This window comes from Bison bison, unplaced genomic scaffold, assembly GCF_000754665.1.
Source record: "Bison bison bison isolate TAMUID 2011002044 unplaced genomic scaffold, Bison_UMD1.0 scf7180017864136, whole genome shotgun sequence".
In the NCBI taxonomy this organism is placed as follows: Eukaryota; Metazoa; Chordata; class Mammalia; order Artiodactyla; family Bovidae; genus Bison; species Bison bison.
This window is the reverse complement of record NW_011494708.1, coordinates 3,997,503-4,019,511: the sequence shown is the minus strand read 5'-3', so window position 1 is coordinate 4,019,511 and position 22,009 is coordinate 3,997,503. Positions and strand designations below refer to the sequence as shown.

The following is a 22,009-nucleotide window of genomic DNA, read 5'->3' as shown; positions in this document are numbered from 1 at the left end:
GGGGGGTGGTGGGGGGTGTTTCTGGATCAACAGTCTAGGATTTCAGCATCAGCAGAAATGATCCACCAGGCAAAGGTGCCAGAAATGAACGACCTGCATGCTGACTGCACTCAATGAGCAGGGTCGTGGAATACACGGAGGTGAGAAGCAGGGACTATAGTTGAACATGCCAGAAAGAACTTAATACACACCTGAACTTCATACTTATCTTTTAGAAAATGTGTTTTGGAATTTCACATTTTAAAGTGCTACTTCCAAAATAAATAAATAAAGTGCTACTTCCCCCAAAGCAAAGCATTCTATAAATTCCATTAAAAAGAAAAAAACCTTAGTTCAGCATGAATGTTTCTTGTTAAGAGTTGAAACCCTGTTCCTTTTCTGGATTAGATAATGTTCACCTGTCTTTTATTTAAACCAAGATGAGTCACGACTTCTTACGTATGTGTGCGTAACACCTTAAACTATTTGTTGAACACCTGCACGCCAGGCACACAGACAACTTTATCCTTAACACACAGAACTGCGAGTAACTGTCCAGTCTTGCAGGTTCTCTCCAGGGCTGTGTTTTCTATCTCCCAGCCTAAAGCTTTAGGGTCTGACCATAGGTCAAAATTAATCACCTCATTTGTATCTTATATACATCAACTTAATCGTTGCCCTCATTGTTGTCTAGCACTAAACTTGGGAAAAAGATTTTTCTTTGGGAAGAGGACTTACTACTGGGATCCTTCACCACTAGCATCTGATGTAGCTTGCCCTCTGTATCTTTTAAACTGGCAACTATTTAGGGATCCAAGGACAAAAAATATATACATATACACTGAATGGGTCTTTCATTAGGTTGCTTAGAAAGTGATCACATACTCTTTATATATTGTATTATTCCCATCTAAATTCTAAAGGAGCTATTACTTAATCTAGAGATGAGAGTCTGGAACTGACACATACACACTGCTATATTTAAAACAGATAACCAACAAGACCTACTGTTAAAAGAATAATAAATTATTTTTTAAAGGAAGCCATTACCAATCTTAGCCATTGAAAGTCTCACCATTCAAACCCCAACTAAATTATTTATTTAACAATCACTATTTTCAGAAGCAGAGAAGGCAATGGCACCCCACTCCAGTACTCTTGCCTAGAAAATCCCATGGACCGAGGAGTCTGGTAGGCTGCAGTCCATGGGACTGCAGCGACTGAGAGACTTCACTTTCACTTTTCACTTTGATGCACTGGAGAAGGAAATGCCAACCCACTCCAGTGTTCTTGCCTGGAGAATCCCAGGGACAGAGGAGCCTGGTGGGCTGCCGTCTATGGGGTTGCACAGAGTTGGACACGACTGAAGCGACTTAGCAGCAGCAGGAGCAGCAGCAGCATTTTCAGAAGATGTCTTTAGCAAAATCCTGATAACCTGGCTTACGTTTTTTTCCTTTAGGGGATGTCAGATAAATAAACTTGCTATGATTTAAAAAATACGTAACAAGCTCCCCCTTTACTGTTTCCCTATTGAACAAAGTGGGCTTCCCTCATAGCTCGGTTGGTAAAGAATCTGCTTGCAATGCAGGAGACCCAGGTTCGATTCCTAGGTCGGGAAGATCCCCTGAAGAAGGAAATGGCAACCCACTCCAGTATTCTTGCCCAGAGAATCCCATGACAGAGGAGACTACAGGCCATGGGGTCACAAGAGTTGGCCACAACTTAGCAACTAAACCACCATTAAACAAAGTATGCTTTCTCTGAAAGCCTACTGAAGAGCCCCCAACAAAAAGCACAAACCATTCTATGTTCTTTCATACACCAGGCCCAAATGATAACTTCATACTGGAAAAGCAAGCTGTCATTAAATAATGCTCGTCAATCATGTTGAGATTAGTTCAAAATGTTCCTGAATTAGGAGACAACTCGAGTTGTCCAAAGTCTATTTCCCCATTTACAAGGATTAAAAAATCAAACCCTCTCAAAAAAAAACCTTTCTTTTTAAAGCACTATCTAGTTAAAAATGAAAAAAAGAAAAATAAAATCAGTACAGTTATTACTTTGATGTGATGAAGCTTAGACAGCAAGGTAAAACTATAAACAAACTTTTAAGTATTCTGAAATCAATGATGATAATACATGTATCAGGCACGTCCAACAGAACACTTTTACAATGGTTTACATTTCCTTTTTATTTATTTCTTGAAACTGCCCATATTGCAGGTTTCTCATGGATGAAATATGGAACTGAGCAGATTCTTTTTTCTACAAAATTATGGTATAAACTTGCTCAATTTTCTATCTTATTGCTAATAAACCTTACAGGCGCACAGTTTGTAAAATAAACCCCTTAAGGACTGAATGCGTAGAGCATGCTGCAAGGTACAAGAAATAAGCTAAAAATGAGCATAAACCTACATCTGGACCAACACAGTACTGAATGCTGGCAAACATTTATCACAACACAGGGAAAAATTAATAAAAGGAAATACAGTTCAGTCCTGAAAGGGTTAAATAGAAACCCTAATATATTATTGTTTCTAACCATCCATCCCACGTTACAGTGCTTGAAAATAAAGTCAAAAGTCTGGCACAGAAAATTACACACATTTGTTCAGTATTCATCAGAAACACAGCTGCTTTTGAAATCAAAAGTAAGTAACTTAGTTAATAATTGAATAACATTTTGATTCAAAAAAGAACCCCACCACCCCCAACCCCACATGGATTATCTGATTAAACATGAATAGTTTAGTTCTTAAAAACTGTTGACAATTTCCTGTGAGGGCACAGACAGTACTAGTTTCGTTAAAAAAAAAAACAAAAAACTAACCAGTTATTATCGCAAATAAGTCTGTGCAGTAAGAGTGACAAATATTTTACCAGTTAATACGCACATACGGGTATCTTTACTTGTCGTGGTTTAAGAAAAGTCAGCAGCAGATTATACTAGTGTTCAACTCTGAAACCATTCAAAATAAACAGGGCATTTTATATTTATAGCTTTTTGTTTGCCTTCTCAATCTATGTAATCAATTAAAACAATATATTAGATAAGAGGCAGCTTCTATGCATATTTTCAGAAACTGCATAGAATCATAAAAGCATAGGATATACTTCTAATACATGACTTAAAAAAAAAAACTTGAACGTACTATACTTTAACTGAAGTGGTTACCATTCTGAGAGCCTTTATGAGGGAAAATGATCAGCATCTCTAATAATGCCACAATTGGAGGAAGGGCCACGTTCTACAATACTATAACTGGAGGACGAGGCTCCTGTAAATTATACACTGAAAATAATTCACAAAAAATTTTTTAAGCAGCTGACAAAAGAACTACAGATAAATGATAAGCCATAACAGACAAATCATTTCAGTCTGTGGTATGTAGAATGGCATAAAGCAGTGGCAGGGGGTGGGGTGGGGGCCTGTAGGAGTATACTCTTAAATCTCAAAAAAAGAACCAACAACGAAAAGGGTTTACAGTCTAATATTTCAATTATCTTATTAAAATAAACAGAGCCAAAATTAGACTTAAACAGTAAAAAAGCAAAAGTTCATTTTAATGAAGTCATAAACTTGAAAAAAAATATTTGAGTTGCAATGCTGGGTAGGAATAGTTTGTGCTTCAAAAGCATCTTATTTGTTATCAGTTAATTTAATATAAACTGGTAACTAAATAACAAACTTGGGAAGTGGAGGAAACCTGTGGCCCATTTCAGCAGCACTGAAAACATTTCTGCGCTCTGAACAAAAAGCACTGTGTGAAGGCTACTTCCAGACTCAACAGAGAGCAGAATAAATACTACTCAGAAATAAGCAAGTTTGCAAGAAAAAGCCAGTAAACAGTTAAAACAAAGAAAGATAAGGCCACAAAGAATTCTGCCCTTGGTCACTGAAACAGATTTGAAGTACGAGGCAGGGTTAGCTTACAAGAGAAGCTAGTGACGGGAGCAGACTTAAAGAGAGATGGGCTGTATACAGCATAATGCAGCCGGTATTAATTAAAAAGGCTTTCAGTCAAGAAAAGACCACAACAACTTTAACTACGTGTTTTACAAATGACTTCGCCCTTGAAAACTGAGGAAAAAGCGACTTCAAGATGTTAGGAACTATATTTACAATGGCATAGTCTGAGCAAAAGAATGAGTAATGAAGATTTATCAAAGCTGTGGGGTGGGAATGGGGGGAAGCTACTAATGATGATGTTTTAAAAAGCCTACAGGTGGAAACTTTTCAAAATAGCCCAGGACACCAAAAAGACAATTTCTGTACGGAAAGATATGCAGGAAGTTACAGTTTTGCATCCTTAAGGTACTTGTGGCTTCTGTTTCATGGGACAGTAAAAGCTTACCACAATCTAGAGGTAGTTTTTACTCGAAGAAAGATGATTGTATTACTAGACCACGTCCTGTAACATTACACACATAGATCCTGTACTAAATGTAGCCCAATGAGTCTGCTGCAATTTCTAAGAAACCAAACAAAGGTATAACCAAAGTGCAGGATCAAAACCAATGTAAAAGAGGTGAGTCCAGCACAGATAGGGAGCACACAACCTGGAATGCAACCAAATCTTAAATGGAGAGGAAATGTTTTCTGAGTGGGTGACATTTGCGAAGACACTCAGTGTTGGGGAGAAGAAGACAAAAAAAAGGGATTTTTTGCATTTTTATAATCTTACAACTATCCATTTCTAAAGTATTGTCTTCCAGCTATTTTAGTTGGTCATCTAGTAAGAGCATCCTGTTTCAAGGTTACAGTGATGTTTTGACCTAGGCTACCCCCGCCCCCCCACCAAAAAAAAGTAAATAAAACCATGCTTTTGCTGAGATTTTTTTCCTCATTATACAATAAGGGCACCATCTACCAACTGGTAGCAAATACTTAGCATGATACTTTTTTGTTATCATATGCCAACAAGGCAGAAAAACACCCTGCTGAATGAAATCACTGGGAATATTCCAAGTTCAAAATAAAATGTTTAACTTACACATAATACAAGTTATGTACAAGATAAGGAGGGGGAGGAAACCTGAACAAATGTTGACTGAGTAGATACATTTCTGCACAGGAAAAGGGGAGGGAACACTGTAAAAACCAACATGTTCCATGCCATTAACTCATTAATGACTAAATGGCCACATTTAATTTCAGGTAAATGTTAGAACCTCTTAGATTACCACTATAAATACATTAAAAAAAAAAGTAACACAGAGAAATAACTATCAACGGTATTTGAGAATAGAGACTAAGTACATTGAATGTATTGCAGGCAAGGCAGAGGCATTTTTTTTTTAAAGCTTTTGCACAGACTTCATATAATCTTAAAAGAAATATGAATGCAGGCCTTTACAAGATTTGACTTGCTGAAATCAAAACACCTTCCATTCAAGAAAAGTCATAAGACTTCAGCTTTTAAAAAAATAATAAAATAAAAAGAACAGTTCCAGCCTTGGACCAGAAAAGACCTGGAAGAGTATGGTAATTAGATTAAACAAGCATGGTCAGGCTTGGAACCTGAATGTACTTAAGAGCAAAAGCTCAAAGTGGGTGGGGAGGAGAACAACCTATTTGGTAACAAAGGTGTATTATATATGTGATATAAAAAAGGTATGGTGAAAATGTACCTTTTACTAAAGCTTATACAAGTTCCTTGGTCCATAAAAACTATGTTAGATTTTTGTCTTCTAGTTTGATTAACATTTTTTTTGAGGACTTCCCTGGTGGCTCAGACGGTATAAAGCGTCTGTTTACAATGCGGGAGACCAGGGTTCAATCCCTGGGTCGGGAAGATCCCCTGGAGAAGGAAATGACAATCCACTCCAGTACTATTGCCTGGAAAATCCCATGGACAGAGGAGCCTGGTAGGCTACAGTCCATGGGGTCGCAAAGAGTCGGACATGACTGAGCGACTTCACTTTGATTAACTTTTACTCCAGCCACATCTCTATTTCTCGCCCATTTAAACAAAATCAAACAAAAACCAACCAAACAAAAATAACGGCTGAAAAAAACAGATTTCCAGAAGTTTGTACATTTAGATGTTTTTTGTTTGTTTGTTTTGTTTTACTGTGGCTTCTGCACTTCAAATCAGCACTTGCAGGTAATGGGGTTTTTGAATAGTATAACCTGGTATGAAAAGTTTTCCCAAGAAACCACAAAAGATTGTTCATTTTTTTCTTTTTTTTGTCAACATTTTGCCGCACTCAAGTCAGTGTAAGTCCTAGCAAAAAGACGGTAGTTAGGACACAACTGTTGCTGTAGATGATGTGACACTGGTTGAATTTGTGCTGACGTTTGTGTAACTTCCCTCGCTGTTTGTGTTTGATTCATTAGGGGGCACTTGGCTTGAGTTGGCTCGAAGGATTGCTCCCGCTGCACTGCAGTGTGGCCGTGGCCCTGGTTCTGGGGTATAGGTAAAGGTAAGGCTGGTGGAATAAATGATTCCATCATTACGGACCAAAGTTACTGGAACCTGGACTGGCTGCCGGACCCATCTCCAGCCTTCTCGGAATGCAGAAATGTCTGGGACAACACAGAGCATACTCTCTCCACATCTGAGGAGGAAATAGAAATCACTTAAAAGCATGGCAAATTTTATAAATGAAACTTAAAAACAAGGTTGCTTAATACAGGACAATCAACCTCTTAATACAGGACTCTTGGGAAAGAGTCTCACATACCCACCCCCATCAAAAACTCTGGATAATGTAAAAAATTGTATTAAGTACCTGTACATAGTTTCAGCTTCTACATCCCCAAACCACACTCGTAAATTTGGAGTGAAATTCTGTCCTGTAAGTTCAAGCATTGCTACGTCCCCACCGCCATTCAACTGCAATTCACAGAAAATCAAAACAACGTTGAGGAAACTTTTCATTTTTCACTAAAGTATACAGATGAGTTTTTCACTCAACTATCATGTGCAAAAAAAAAAAGACAATTAAAATACTTCCTTTAAATAACATGATTATAAAGACAAAGTGAACTAAAACTCAATATACAAGCTGATTTACATTTAAATTTTCTTGCTAAAATTATGTGTGCTCCTCTGATTTTCTTCTTCTTCACTGTGTAAAAAACCTTCCAAAGCACAGGATTTGAAGAAAAATCAAATTTATTGTGAAGTAAAATTACTCCATGTCATAGATGAACAGTTGCAAAAAGCTGAAGTCAACTTGTAAGAGGTCTCACCTGAAGACTTTCTACGACAGGCACAGGTGTGACTGGGGCAAGGACAGGGCCCATCCCCTCATAAAATGTATACTCTGCCTTATCCGTACTAATGATTGTCCAGGAAGCTCCATCATTTATCATCTCTTTATTTGGTTCTTTTGGGCATGGAGTGGCCTTAGAAAAAAAGAATGGTTATAAATTATATACATTGCAGTATTATAAGACAATTTTAACAAAGTAACACTCATGAAGAGAATTTAGTACAAATTTACAAACTTCCCAGGCACCATACTTTTCCAACCCCTAATTAAAAATAGAATATTAATATGGAAACCTCACATAAGGCTAGTTTTATTTTAATATGAAGTACTTCGTGACATACAAAAAATTAATAATACCTTTCAGAATAACCATTTAAGTAAAATTACAAAAGATCAGTATATGTGATATAATTAGCTGCTTAAAATGCTTCAGAGATCCCTGAGAGAGAGGAGGGCTTCCCTGGTGGCTCAATGGTGTAGACTCCACCTGCCAATGCAGGAGACGTGGTTTAATCCCTGGGCTTGGAAGATCCCCTGGAGAAGGAAATGGCAACCCACTCCAGTATTCTTGCCTGGGAAATGTCATGGACAGAAGAGCCTGGCAGGCTATGCCCATGGGGTCACAAAGAGTCGAAAACGGCTGAGTGACTAAACAACAACAACAAGAGAAAGGGAGAGTGGAAGTTCCCTCCTCCTTAGAGAACTATAGAAACTTCTGCACTTTCAGCAGGAAGGAACCAAGATATGAACAGCAATCCCCTATCCCTACCTCAAAACACCTAGGCCAGACCATCAGTGCTGGGCTGAGGAGACCAGCTGTGCGTGGCCATCTCTCTGGAAAAAGTCTCCAGATGTCCACAAATGAGTTTCATGTGGAAGTGTAACTATTCTACTAAATCATTTGTTCATGTCATAAATGTCCTCATGAAGGTCTTCTGATAGTTAAAAATTAGATTTTGACTAATTAGCTTTTAACATGTCATTATTACCATCTTAGAAGACCCCAATATAAATCTGATGAGAATTATGAAACCCTCCTCCAAAATATGCATGCACCACTATATACAGTGTTATCTGCACATATTTCAGGTGACTCTCTGAACACCCAACATCTACTTTTGGATAATCTGAAGAACTTTTCATCCCTCAGAATTAGATGTTAACTGTTTCTCTTAGAACATTCTCATAGTTTTGAGTTCTTTGAGGTAGAATGACTACCATGTCTGAAGAACATGTGGGCTAAGGACCCTTGAAATCGGGATAAATACCTGAACACAGATTCATGTATTTGGATACTATTAACATTTTTTAAACAAAAGTTTCATGTTTCTGAATGCTGCTAACCTAACAGTTTGCACATTTTAGATTTTACTAGCAACTTAGAAACATACCTGAAACTGGATTATTCTTTCTTGAGAAAGGCACAAGTACATTCTTTCTGTATCCTTAAGGTAAAACGCACATTTGTGGAGCTGTGACACAGGATCATCGGCATCCAGTAACGCGGTCTGCTTATCAACCTTCCTAATTATCTGCATTTCAACAATTAAAAAAGGAAAGGTCATCACATATGGAGAGTCTTCATTTCCTACACTGTTAAGAGTCCACGGCAAGAACCTACCATGAAATAATACATCACAGATACCTGTCACATATCTACATACATAACACCATTTACAAACAATAAAGTTAGGCATAAAAATACTTTTAAATTGCAAGCATGTTAAGAATGCAGAGATGTTACCTTCTCCCACCAACTCCTAAAAACAATAGGGCAGGCAGGCACTTGCTTTCTAAATCTGTGCTTTTCAAACTTTGACATCCGTACAAATCATATGGGGTTCCTGTTAAACATATATCTGTTCTGAGCCTGCAAATCATAGAGAGGGCCTGATATTTTGCACTTCTGGCTAATTTCCAGCTGATGTTCATCCTGCTGGTCTATGAATTGTATTTTGAGTAGCAAGTTCAGATGGCCTCTCCAATAACACACAATGACAAACATTCCAACATCAAAGGGAAAATTATCTCTAAAGGTCACTATGGGTATGCTAGTTAGTACCTAAGTCCATTATCACACTTACATGCTGTTGCTTTGTTTTAACATAAAATAGGCATCATTCTGCAGATTAGGAAACAGGCTCAGAGGTCAGGTTAAGCTCCTCAAATTCACCTGGTCAGTAGATGAAGAACCAAAGTATGATTCCAAGGCTGGCTGCCTGCCCAGCTTGAACTCTTTCCATTATATAGTATGACCTTACACTATAAATATTCCACAAAACACATAGGATATCTGAAAGATACTACTACTCAAACCTTCAGTGTTACCTATCACATGGAAGGTAATCACTAAGTGCTTGAGGACTGTGAAGATTACTCTCAACAGCATACAAACATGTTGGAACTACTTCTCATCTTTAAATCAGAAATAAAGAAACCCCTTCCTTGGGACTTCCCTGGTGGTCTAGTGGTTAAGACTCCATGCTCCCAAAGCAGGAGGCATGGGTTCTATCCCTGGTTGGGGAGCTAAGATCCTGCATACCAAGTGGTATGACAAATCAATAAACAAAGTCTCCAGTCACTGACATTAAAAAAAAGAAGAAACCCCTTTTTCTCCTTCCCTCTTACCACCCCATTTCTCTGTTCCCCTTTATAGCAAAACTCCTCTTCCTCACCATCTCATCTCCTGAAATCTCTCCAACTTTGTGTTTCAAATTTGCTCTTGGTGAGGTCCTTAAGGACTTCAAGACAGATGAATCCCATGAGCACCTCTCTGTCCTCACCTTAGCTTTCTCAGAAGCATCTGACCCACACATTCTTCCTTTGGAAATACACCTGCTCTAACTGCCTTCAGTGCTCCAGAGCTGAGTCCCCAGATCTCTTTCCCTCCTCCCATACTCTACAGACCTTCTATTCTCTTTAGAGGTTAGCAGTAGTAGTGTTAGTCACTCAGTCGTGTCCGACTCTTTGCAACCCCATGAACTGTGGCCCAAGGCTCCTCTGTCCATGGGATTCTCCAGGCAGGAATATTGGAGTAGATTGCCCTTCCCTTCTCCAGAGGATCTTTTCAATCCAGGGATCGAACCTGGGTCTCCTTCATTGCAGGCAGATTCTTTACCGTCTAAGCTTTAGAGGCTGGCAATTCCTAAATTTTTATCCAGTCATAGCCTTTCTCAAGCACTCAACTTGTATATTTAACTACCTATTCAACAGTTCCACTTAAAATGTCTATTAATAGCCATCTCAATCAAAAATATAATTTTTTATTTCTTCCTAAGCTCAATAAATGACACCATGTTCACTCAATCCTAAAACCATGGAGTCATCTTTGACTCCTTACTTTCTCTTACACACCATCTGTCAACAAATTCTGTTAGGTCTACTTTCAAATAAATCAGTGACCTTTCATCCCCTTACCAGTACCATCTTGGTCTAAGGTATATCATCAGCTTCTTGCCTGAATTATGACATAAGCCAAGTCATCTTTCTCTTTGCTTCCACCGCTATATCTCCCTGTGCTCTTATTCACAAAGCAGCCAGAATTATTCTTCCAAACATAAACCAGCCATCATTCTCTGTTTGAGAGCCTCCAGTGGCCTCCTACTGTACATAGGTAACAGAAAGTTTTGCCCTAGACAGAGAGAGGGCTTTGACAAGATGCTGCCCATGGCTTACTCTGAAGCATCATTTCCCGGCACCTGCCCTCTCCACCGCTCCCTCAGCTCTGGCTACGATGGCTTCCTTGCTAGTCCTCACACATTTCTGTCCTAAGTTCTTCTGCTCTCATTCTGTCAGCCTGAAACGTTCCACACCCAGTTTCTGTTTCTACAGAGCTAAAAATACGTAAATATGAAGAATGTTGGTTTTTAATAGTTGTGGCTTAGGTGAAAAAAAAATGATCATGGAATATAAGTTAGGTGTGTGAATCAAGTAATAAAAACCCAATAGTACTGCATAATATTTATAGCACTGTTCTGAGCACTTTTACAATCAATTCATTTAACCCTTCAAAATTCTGTGAGTTATTAAGAATGTCCATTGTGGAGCACAGTATTATCTGAATACTTGTCACTCAAGTAATATCTGAATATTTGTCACTCTACTTATATCACCACTAATTTTCGAGTTTAAAGGGAGATAGTACACTTTTAGCAATTGCATTTTCTAATATATTCTGTGAGACTAATAAACTCAAGTAAAATGTTTCCATTCAACTCTAGCCTTAAAACTGTGTTTAAATTTAACAATGCTTGAATTTTAGAGAAATAGTGAATTTTGAATGAAGTAAGCCTAAAACTTCCTATAAGTCGACCACACTCATTTATGACTTCACCACATAAGAATCAAGATCTGCCTATAACAGCTTTATTCCTATAACCTACTGTTTCTCCACTACTTAATCATATTGAGAACATGGGTCATGTTTGGTTCAATTTTATTTCTCCCAAGAGCTCTCTGGACATAGACACTGCTGAGTGACCAGGTCTCCCCAATAAACAAACCAAAGATGCCCCCTACTATTTGGTATCAAAAACTTGCTGTGATAATTTCTAACTATTAAGAAGAGGAAAGAAATCTGAGAAGCCAGGTAGTGTGAATGTTATAATTAGCTATGTGTGATGAGAAAGTGATGAATTCTAACACCAGGAGTTACTCCCACCAGCTCTCTCTCCTCTATGCTGGCTCTGTACGTTACTGGTACAGTGTTTACTGTACTTCTTAGGTAACTGGGCTGCAGCCCTTAAGGACAGAAAACATACTTTATTCATACTCTTAGCACTATACCTTGTAAATGCCCAGGCTAAATTTATGCTGCTGATTAGTTTATCTAACAGATGGATGTCCCAAATTTCTGGGGTATCTGACAGACTTGAGGATGTGAGACAAATGCTAACCGGTGTTTCTTATTAGTTGGCTACATAGATTGTGCCTGTTCTCAAAGTACCCAAACCAGGATTTCTCACTAAGACCTTCATCCCACTGAAATTGGTCTTGGGGGGGATAGTGTTCTTCAAGCAAGGATCTCTAATAAGGCTAATATTCTAGGACACATAAAATGCAAACTTTAGATATTAAGGCAGTGTTATCCTTCTTAAAAGCATATGAAAACTATAGAATGCTTCCTCTGAAAACCATGTTTTCATTGAAAACTGTATGTAAGTGGATGGAAAGGAAGGCAGGAAGTAGTATAGACCATAATAAAGCCTAGCTATGATTCTGAAGAAACTAATGCTTCAGTCACATGATCTCTAGAAAGAAGTATTTACTGTTAACAGTGTTAACAATGGTACTGCAACTTTTTCTAAGGCATTCTCTGAATCAGGTTTTTTTATTTCAACATTTTTATAATGAGAGCCACACAGTTTTGAATGTAAAAATATTCAATTAAAGATGACTTTCAAGCAAGGTAGACTGGTACTTTACATGAAACTAAGTGAAAACACCATTTTTAGATTTGAGTCAGTCTTTTCAGTGGCTTATATATAAGTTGTTGCTGGTCAGAGACATAAGCCTCTGAATTGTGCCTCCAAAGTACAAGCATTTAATGCCAAAGCAAATAAACATTATCCTTGGAATATAGTGACACAGAATAAATAAGAAGAGAACTTTAGTAAAATTTATTCAGTCTGTTTTTTGGTTTGTGTCTTCCTAATTTATGCACCCTTCTTTCCCCACCTTTCTCCCTTTTATAATGTATCTTAGGTTCAAGGTTTTGTAAATTTATATTACTATGTTTCACATATTTTGACTTTAAGTTGAAATGGGAAATAAAATCACCTTGTACAACCACAATACAGAAAAATACAACAAAAACCACAAGCTGATGCATTAACTTAGATAATTATAGATAATATCAGAAAATATCAGCCAATGAAATATTTCATCAAAGAGATACAAAGCATATTCAGGAAAGTAATACTAAAGTTCTTCCATTTGCTCAGCCCCTCCCCCAAGCTGACCTTGAATTGAACTTACTCATAAACTCCTTCCATCTTTAATACAACTAAATTGTGTTGTTTCAGAAAACAAGGGGGAATATGATGCAGAATGTATAAGAGGCTTTTGCTTCATTCTGCTAAGAAAAGCAGTTTTTTACTACTTCAAAAAGCCCAAACACTGTCTCTTTTTGCAGAAGAGTAAACTAAAAAAAAACTATGCTTATATTTTTAAAGAAATTTACAGTTTCTATGCTTTTGAAAACTTGGGCCTGTGGCAGGATGCAGCAAGCACCACAAAGAATGACTAATGAACCTACATTAGTTAAGAAAATAAATCATAATGTAACTTTGAGTGCCCTCTATCGTCCAGATAAACAACCCAAAAAAGGGGAAAGCTGTCAAAATTTATTATAAACAGTCATGAGGTCATTAAAGCCATACCAATCTTGGGAGTGCCATGCCAGTAACTGAACACACAAGTTTGACTGTTTGTCCATAATGGATGTATCCATCGCGGACTGTGAATTCTTCTCCTTCTGATTCATCATCATCCACTGCAGTGCGATGGAAACAGAGATCAAATTATCATCTTTAAAATTTATTAATCTGCTTATAAAAATGGCAAAACTAAATATATCTGTAAGTCTTATTATTTAAAGAAATTTAATTTCACACTAAAAAAACCAAATGCATATTTTTATACTCACAGAGATGAATGTAAAATGCTCCCCACTGCTGAGAACTGGCATGGAAATTACCACCTTCTACATGCAAGTATCTGGTGCTAACTGTCTGGGATCGGAGTCTATTAAACAGAGCCACCTTTGTTCCTGAGGCAATGCAGACTGCAAAGAAAAAACAGCTATTTATGTGATTGGTGGGGTGGGGGTGGGGTAACAGTAAAGAGCAAGAAGGGACCAGTACCTGGTAAGTTATGACTATTCTTTACTATAATAATTAATGGATTCTGCTAACACTTATTTCAAACCCTCCAAGAAAATATAGATAATACTCCCCCAGAAGTCAGGGTAACTCTTTTATTAATAATGTTAAGCTACAGATATATAATATGCCCATAAAAATGATTTTTAAACAAGTGCTGTATATTTAACATAGTGTTGTTTTTTAAAAGGAAGTTACTTTTAAAATAATAGGTGTCAATAGGAAATTGATTAAATAAAACATAATATCATTGACCTAATTGAATAATGTGTATTTAAATGCACTGATGAGAAAATATCTCCCTGATATATCAATGAATGCAAAGCAGACTACACTGTGGTTTCATTAGGTAAACATACACATTTTTATGTGATAACATATGTCTCCACGTGCTCATATATAATCCCATGGAATATATTCAAAGAGAGGGGTCTAGAAGGTTGTTTACCAAAGATGATGGCAAATGCCTCTGGATACTGTGGCTTTAGAGATTTTGCTTCCTTCTAAATACCTTAAAGTATAGCATTATGTAAAATTTCTTGAAAAACCAACCACATCTATATAAGCAGGAAAAATACTCTGTAAATGAAATACGTCCTCTGCCATCAAAAAACTCAAGAATCAGCAGAAATACAAAATTAAAGACTTTAAATAAAATCCTATAATTTGAATTGGCTTAAGACATCTGTGCATGCTCAATCGTGTCTGACTCTTTGCGACCCCATGGACTATAGCCTGCCAGGCTTTCTCTGTCCAAGGGATTCTTCAGGCAAAAATACTGGACTGGGGTTGCCATTTCCTTCTCCAGGGGAATCTTCCTAATCCAGGAATCGAACCCGAGTCTCTTGCATCTCCCGCACTGGCAAGCAGATTCTTTCGCTACCTGACTGTGCTACACAACTGAATTGGAAACAACATAAATACATGGCATTAAATGCCTCCTGATGCAAGAATACACAGAATAACTACACAAAAAAGATCTTCACGACCTTGATAATCACGATGGTGTGACCACTCACCTAGAGCCAGACATCCTGGACTATGAAGTCAAGTGGGCCTTAGAAAGCATCCCTACGAACAAAGCTAGTGGAGGTGATGGAATTCTAGTTGAGCTATTTCAAATCCAGAAGATGATGCTGTGAAAGTGCTGCACTCAATATGCCAGCAAATTTGGAAAAGGCAGCAGTGGCCACAGGACTGGAAGAGATCAGTTTTCATTCCAATCCCAAAGAAAGGCAATGCCAAAGAATGCTCAAACTACCACACAATTGCACTCATCTCACACACAAGTAAAGTAATGCTCAAAATTCTCTAAGCCAGGCTTCAGCAATACGTGAACCGTGAAATTCCAGATGTACAAGCTGGTTTTAGAAAAGGCAGAACCACCAGAGATCAAATTGCTAACATCCACTAGATCATTGAAAAAGCAAGAGAGTTCCAGAAAAACATCTATTTCTCCTTTACTGACTATGACAAAGCCTTTGACGGTGTGGATCACAACAAACTGTAGAAAAATTAAGATCATGGCATCCGGTCCTATCACTTCATGGCAAACAGATGGAGAAACAGTGGAAACGGTGGCAGCCTTTTTTTTTCTGGGCTCCAAAATCACTGCAGATGGTGACTGCAGCCATGAAATTTAAAGACACCTACTCCTTTGAAGAAAAGTTATGACCAACCTAGATGGCATATTCAAAAGCAGAGACATTACTTTGCCAACAAAGGTCTGTCTAGTCAAAGCTATGGTTTTTCCAGTAGTCATGTATGGATGTGAGAGCTGGACTATAAAGAAACCTGAGCACCAAAGAATTGATGCTTTTGAACTGTGGTGTTGGAGAAGACTCTTTAGAGTCCCTTGGACTGCAAGGAGATCCAACCAGTCAATCCTAAAGGAAATCAGTTCTGAATATCCATTGGAAGGACTGATGCTGAAGTTGAAACTCCAATATTTTGGCCACCTGATGTGAAAAGAACTGACTCACTGGAAAAGACCCTGATGCTGGGAAAGATTGATGGCGGGAGGAGAAGGGGATGACAGAGGATGAGGTGGTTGGATGGCATCACTGACTCAATGGACATGAGTTTGAGTAAACTTTGGGAGTTGGTAATGGACAGGGAGGCCTGGCGTGCTACAGTCCATGGGGTCGCAAAGAGTCAGACACGACTGAGCGACTGAACTGAACTGATGTAAGAACGCTATATCATTGTGAAGCAGGCTTGCCCTCCAGCAACAAAGAACAAACTGAAATCTGATCAAGTTTCTAAATTAACTACTGACAAAGACTCTCTCCTTAACCAAACTTCAGACAGGTTCCTCTGAACCCTTTACCCATGGAAACTCTTCCTTGGGTCCCAATATTGGCCTAGCTAGCCCAGTTATTGCCAAGAATCCTGCTAAGTCATCCTTCCATCCTTGATATCTGATCAAGTTTTTTCCCTCCACCTTTATATCTAATCATCTTGTTCTTGTTAAATCACTAAGTTGTGTGCAACTCTTTTGTGGTCCCATGGATTATATAGCCCTCCAGGCTCTTCTGTTCATGGGATTTCCCAGGCAAGAATACTGGAGTGGGTTGCCATTTCCTCTCCAGGGTATCTTCCTGACCCAGGAATCAAACCTGTGTCTCCTGCACTGGCAGATGGATTCTTATCCTCTGAGCCACCCAGAAAGTCCATCTGATCAACTTGGCCTATCTTTATAAAAATTCTCGTCAAGAATACCCACACCCTCGATGTCTCCTCTTAGTAACTTTCCACCTACTGACAATGTTCAACTCTGCTCCTTGACTATAAATTCCACTTGTCCTTGTTGTATTTGTAATTGAGCTTAGCTCTATACTGAAAGCTCTTTTCCCTATCGCAAATGTAGTGAATAAAGTGTGCTTTTACCGCCTTTAATGTCCAGTTTTGTTTCTCTTTGACACTACCAATTTACTGAAAATACATTAAACTACACCAAGGGAATACAATTATTGAAATCCAGTATGTGAAAATCTCTCATAGTCAATTGACTTAGCCTCTTGAATAAATAAATATGAGAGAGAGAAAGATGAAGACAAAAATCCACAAATTTAAAAAGAAAATTCAATGATATGTCAACACAATATATAATATCTGGTGAATCATATTTGAATTTTGATTCAAACCAATGGCTAACCAACACCCCCAACCCCTACACACATTTTAGACAATTTTCAATTTGAGCACTGACTAGGTATTTAATGATACTAAGACATTATTTCTTTTTATAGTTGTTTTATGTTTGTTTTTGTATGATCATGGTTATTATAATTGTATTAGAATACAAAGACACACTATCTTTCTGAGAGGCACAGAAACAGTTATAGGTGATACAACGTCTTGGATTTGTATCAAACTAAAATGAAGGCAGAGAAAAGTGTGGGTGGAGTAGGGTTACAGATCAAGATGAATCAAGACTGGTCTGAAGTTCCGATCACTGATGAAAAGTTGGAGGATAAACACAAGAGGCTTCATGTTATTATGCAACTCTACTTTAGTACGTTTGAAATTTCCATAACAATGATGATAATGACTAAAGCAGACTAAAAACCACCCACTATATAACATCGCATAAGTTCATTAAAAAAACAGAAAACAAAGTAAAAACAAGCAAATTAACCAAAATCCTAAAACTTCCACCTTCAAAGAATGAAACTATTATCTGCAAATTAGTAGACAAGCTCTTATCCTGCCTTTTCTTCATAGACTACATTTAAAGCAAACAGCTAACAAATGCAAAAGTTAAGAATAAAAGAATTAGAAATGCCACTATTTTGCAACCATGATGAAGGACTACTAAAATCATTTGGTTAAAGTTTCCTGAGGAATTTTGTAACTGTTGGATTAGACTAACAACTCTACTTACTATAACCAGTCTTAGTGTGACAAGTGGGATAACCAGACAATAAGACTTCTGATCTGAGAGAAATGAACATATGCAGAACCAGCTAATTCTAAAATGAAGGTCTTTAGGTCTAATCAACAGTTTATAGGAGATATGAGAGACAGAGGAAACACGAATCAGTCAGATTCAGAATATGGAAATTCCATAGGAAAAATCAACCAATTTCAACAAATAAATAACACAGAAAGAAAAAAAAGGCTAGTAGAAAGAACAGAAACTATTTCAGGTTAAAATATATGAACCCTGTTTGGATCCAAGTTTGAACAAGCCAACTACTGAAGACAACAAAACAACAAAAGCACAACTGTAAAAAGATATTTTGAGACAGTATGATCAATCTGCACATGGACTGGCCAGTAGATGGCATTAATGAACTATCATCAACTTTTGTTGGGTATGGAGACGTTTAAAAGGAAAAATTTCTGTTAAGAGTCACTACTACAGAAATGATCGAAAGGACAGGATGTCTAAGATTTACGTTAAAAAATTCCAGCAATGGAGGAGGAAGAAGAGTTGGTGGTGACAGAAATGATAAAGTAGAATTGGTAAAATCTGTTGAAGTCTGGTGGTTGGTCACCTTATATCAACACTACCCCTTTCATGTAAGTTTGGAAGTTTTCATAATAACAAGTCAAAATAAAAAAAGAAAAACGGGTATAAAAGTTGAAATGTATAATTCAAACAGCATTTACCGGTGACAGTCTAAAAATGTACAGAGACAGCAGTCTGAAAGACAACCATATTAAATTTTTGTTAGGTTTTCATGATGGCCTTCCAAAGTTCAATTGATAAAACAGTGCTTCTCGAAGAGGTGTTCTGATACTCTGAGTGAATCAATTCTTATGGAATAGGACCCATCTTGCACACTGCAGGATATTTAGACACTCAGTGCTAACACTACTCCCTCTAGTCACTGACAGCAAAAGGAAACTCCCATTTCTCCTAATGCCTCTGGGGAGCAGTGAGGAAGCAATTCTGGTTAAGAACCACTTTGGTACACCAGGTATTGCCCATGTTTAATTAGAGAAAAAAGACAACAAAGCAGCCGCAAAAACTGAATATGACTGTTTCAGATAAAGTGAAGACCAAAAAAATACTTTATAAGAATGAACTGGCTACTGAAAAGAAAATTTTAATTTAAAAAATAGTTGAATTAGTCTTATTAATTCATATTGGGAGTTCAGGGGAAAAAAGAAAACATGTATACACACGGTCAGCATTTTTCAGTGACTGCTTCTTTTTGGAAGGTTTGGAGATGACTTTTATCCGCTTGCTTAGGAACACACCAATGTCATCACTGTTGCCATAGAACATCTTTACAGACAGCATGAAGTGCTTTCTCTTGTCTGAATCAGATATATACAATGTTTTGGCTGTGCAATAGTTCTGTGAAAGAAAAGGATAAGTCTTAATAGCATCAAAACCCTGTCAGCTATGTACAAATAACTCAGTAAGGCTATGGCTAAGTTTGATCAGACTTAAGGCAGTAATTCCATTTAACAGCTGATAAAACCAACTGTAAAAAGTACTGAAATTGATCTCTGAAAACAAAGTACAAAGTCTTCCTTACTCAGTCTACAATACCAACACTGTATTCTGTTTCCCTCTCTTAAAAAGACTTTAAAAAAAATAATCTTTATTGTTTTATATAGCTCTACATCTATTTACAGAATTATCAAGACCTTCAGACAATAAAAACATTTGCCTTGAAATGAAAAAGAAATACAAAATATAATGCTACAAAAGTCTATAGACATAACTGAATTGTAGAATTTGAATTATAGAAACAAAACAATACTAGCAACAGAGGTATAGGGCATGTAATTCTTAAAAATAAAAATTTAAGTACTAATTAGGGTAAAAATTCATGTTGCACAGCTTATCTAGCTTCAACTATATAAAACAAAAACTGAGAATATTTAACAAATTATTTTAAAAACATCAGATCCAAAATATAACTATATAGTCAAATACCATGCCCATAATAAAAATAAGGGCTACCTATACTAGAGCTTGGTTGTACTATTAAAATAAGAATGCAACATGCAAAATAAATCCCAATAATGCAAAATAAAATCCCTCCTTTCCCAATAATGACTAATCGTACCATTCAATGAACATGCTATTGAAAGAAAACAATATTACCTTAAATGAATGGTTGTTAAGTAAGACAGGAGTAAAGTGCCACTTTCTGAAGCTCGGCATCCATCTCACTGCTTGGTCCATCTTTGCCTACCTGGAACCAAACTGACCTCGTCCTTGTATCTTGATGGTCCAAGCATACGATTATATTGTTCCTTCTGCCTGGAATGCCTTCTGCTGACTCTCAACCAGTCTTATTCTCTATAGACTCCTCTAATAGCATTTTTCATTAAAACTAAATATTAACACATAATTTTGGCTTAGAGACACTGTACTTCCCTGTAATTAAGTGTTTTGAGTACTAGTTAATACTCAAGCTCTCAGGTATTATTTTCTGCAAATTTCTAGGGCCTGGGGAAATGATATAATGGCAGAAGTTGATGAAAGATGTACTAAGCCACGATGCTGAGAAAAGCAAGTGGGCATGCTGTTTGGTATTACTGCCCTCAGAATTGCTGGAAGCAGTTAAAGCTAGCAATAAAGTTCAATTGCTGTTGTTTAGTTGCTAAGTCATGTCCAATTCCTTTGCAATCCCATGGACTGTAGCCTGCCAGGCCCCTCTGTCCATGGGATTTCCCAGGCAAGAATACTGGAGTGGGCTGCCATTTCCTTCTCCAGGGGATCTTCCAAACCCAGGGCTTGAATCCACATCTCTCATGTCTCTTGCATTGGCAGGCAGATTCTTGACCACTGTGTCACCTATGAAACGGATGGGCTTCTCACTACCTATCTAATTATCAATTACAATTATAAATGTCTAGGTGTACAGCTTGGAGACATACATAACAAAAATACATGAGATGTGACCAAAGCCTCTTTGTTCAACCAACTACTCAAATATATCTTTAACTGTGGCTCAAGAGTTATAACTCAGATATATTTTATATTGCTCTATTTTAAAATGAAACAGTCTTTACAGTAGTAAATTCTCTCAAACCTAACTTAAAATACATAGTTGACAACCCTTAATGATAACAATTATAAGAATATAAATGACAGAAACACACTCAAATTTGAAGGAGACTGATATTAAGGCTCTTTATTCTCAGTGTTCATTATCTGTAAAATGACTCATTATCTGTAACATCACTAAAAAAATTAAATGAGAGTACAAATCTCCTAGTTTACCACCCTCAACCTTGCCCTCCAATTCCCATCCCTAGTGTCAACTACAATACAGCAAACACTAAGGCATTCAACAAATAGTTACTGAGTGAGAAAACAGCTATTTATGCAGTATTTTAAAAGACATTCATGTGGTCATTGAGATCAGAAATATCCATTTTTCAATTTTAATAGCAAGAGAAAACAAGTTGATGCTAAGTCAATAAAGAATTATTTTTGAGTACTAAAGGTACAGACTGAGATAACTGCTTTCTAAATTCATAAAATACAATTAGTAAAACTAACTCATAAACTGCATTCCTTAGCAAAGTAATCAAAGAAAATCCCTTAAAGTTTGATGAAAGCTATTCACAGTGTTCCTGTCTACACAAGACAGTGCTTTTGCACACTGAAGCTAAATAAAACATTTATGATATTACCAACTTATTTAATACTTTGCTTCCAGTAAAAGACCAAGATTAAATGAGCAGAGTAAGGCATTAGTGAACTATGTATTTTCATTGTTATTTGAATATCATGCCCTTACAAGGATGGGCAATTAGCCTCCTAAATTTACTATTGGCCCCCAGTAGAAATATGATTCGCAGCCTGCTAAAACTGCTGGCAAGCTGAGGAAGCTTTCTGTGCGCCACCTTTAAATGTCAAAACTCAAGCTTCACGAGTCATGACTAGATCTCAGCTATTAGAGGTTATTCCAGTTCTGATTTATATATTCAAGAATGCTACCAGTAAC

At 37.3% G+C, this 22,009-nt stretch overlaps 1 protein-coding gene across 6 annotated transcripts in view; it reads right to left on the bottom strand.

Annotated features, from left to right (window-relative positions):
- Window positions 1-2,145: 2,145 nt before the first annotated feature.
- Window positions 2,146-22,009, bottom strand: part of RBPJ (recombination signal binding protein for immunoglobulin kappa J region) — a 242,553-nt gene continuing 222,689 nt past the window's right edge. For all 6 annotated transcript variants that reach the window (XM_010839927.1, XM_010839931.1, XM_010839929.1 and 3 more), the window contains 7 exons: window positions 19,221-19,395; window positions 13,850-13,987; window positions 13,584-13,696; window positions 8,595-8,735; window positions 7,181-7,336; window positions 6,718-6,821; window positions 2,146-6,543 (listed from right to left, as the gene is read on the bottom strand). In XM_010839927.1, the coding sequence (XP_010838229.1) occupies window positions 6,228-6,543; window positions 6,718-6,821; window positions 7,181-7,336; window positions 8,595-8,735; window positions 13,584-13,696; window positions 13,850-13,987; window positions 19,221-19,395 (1,143 nt within the window). In that variant the 3' untranslated portion in view covers window positions 2,146-6,227. The remainder of the gene's footprint in view (window positions 6,544-6,717; window positions 6,822-7,180; window positions 7,337-8,594; window positions 8,736-13,583; window positions 13,697-13,849; window positions 13,988-19,220; window positions 19,396-22,009) is intronic.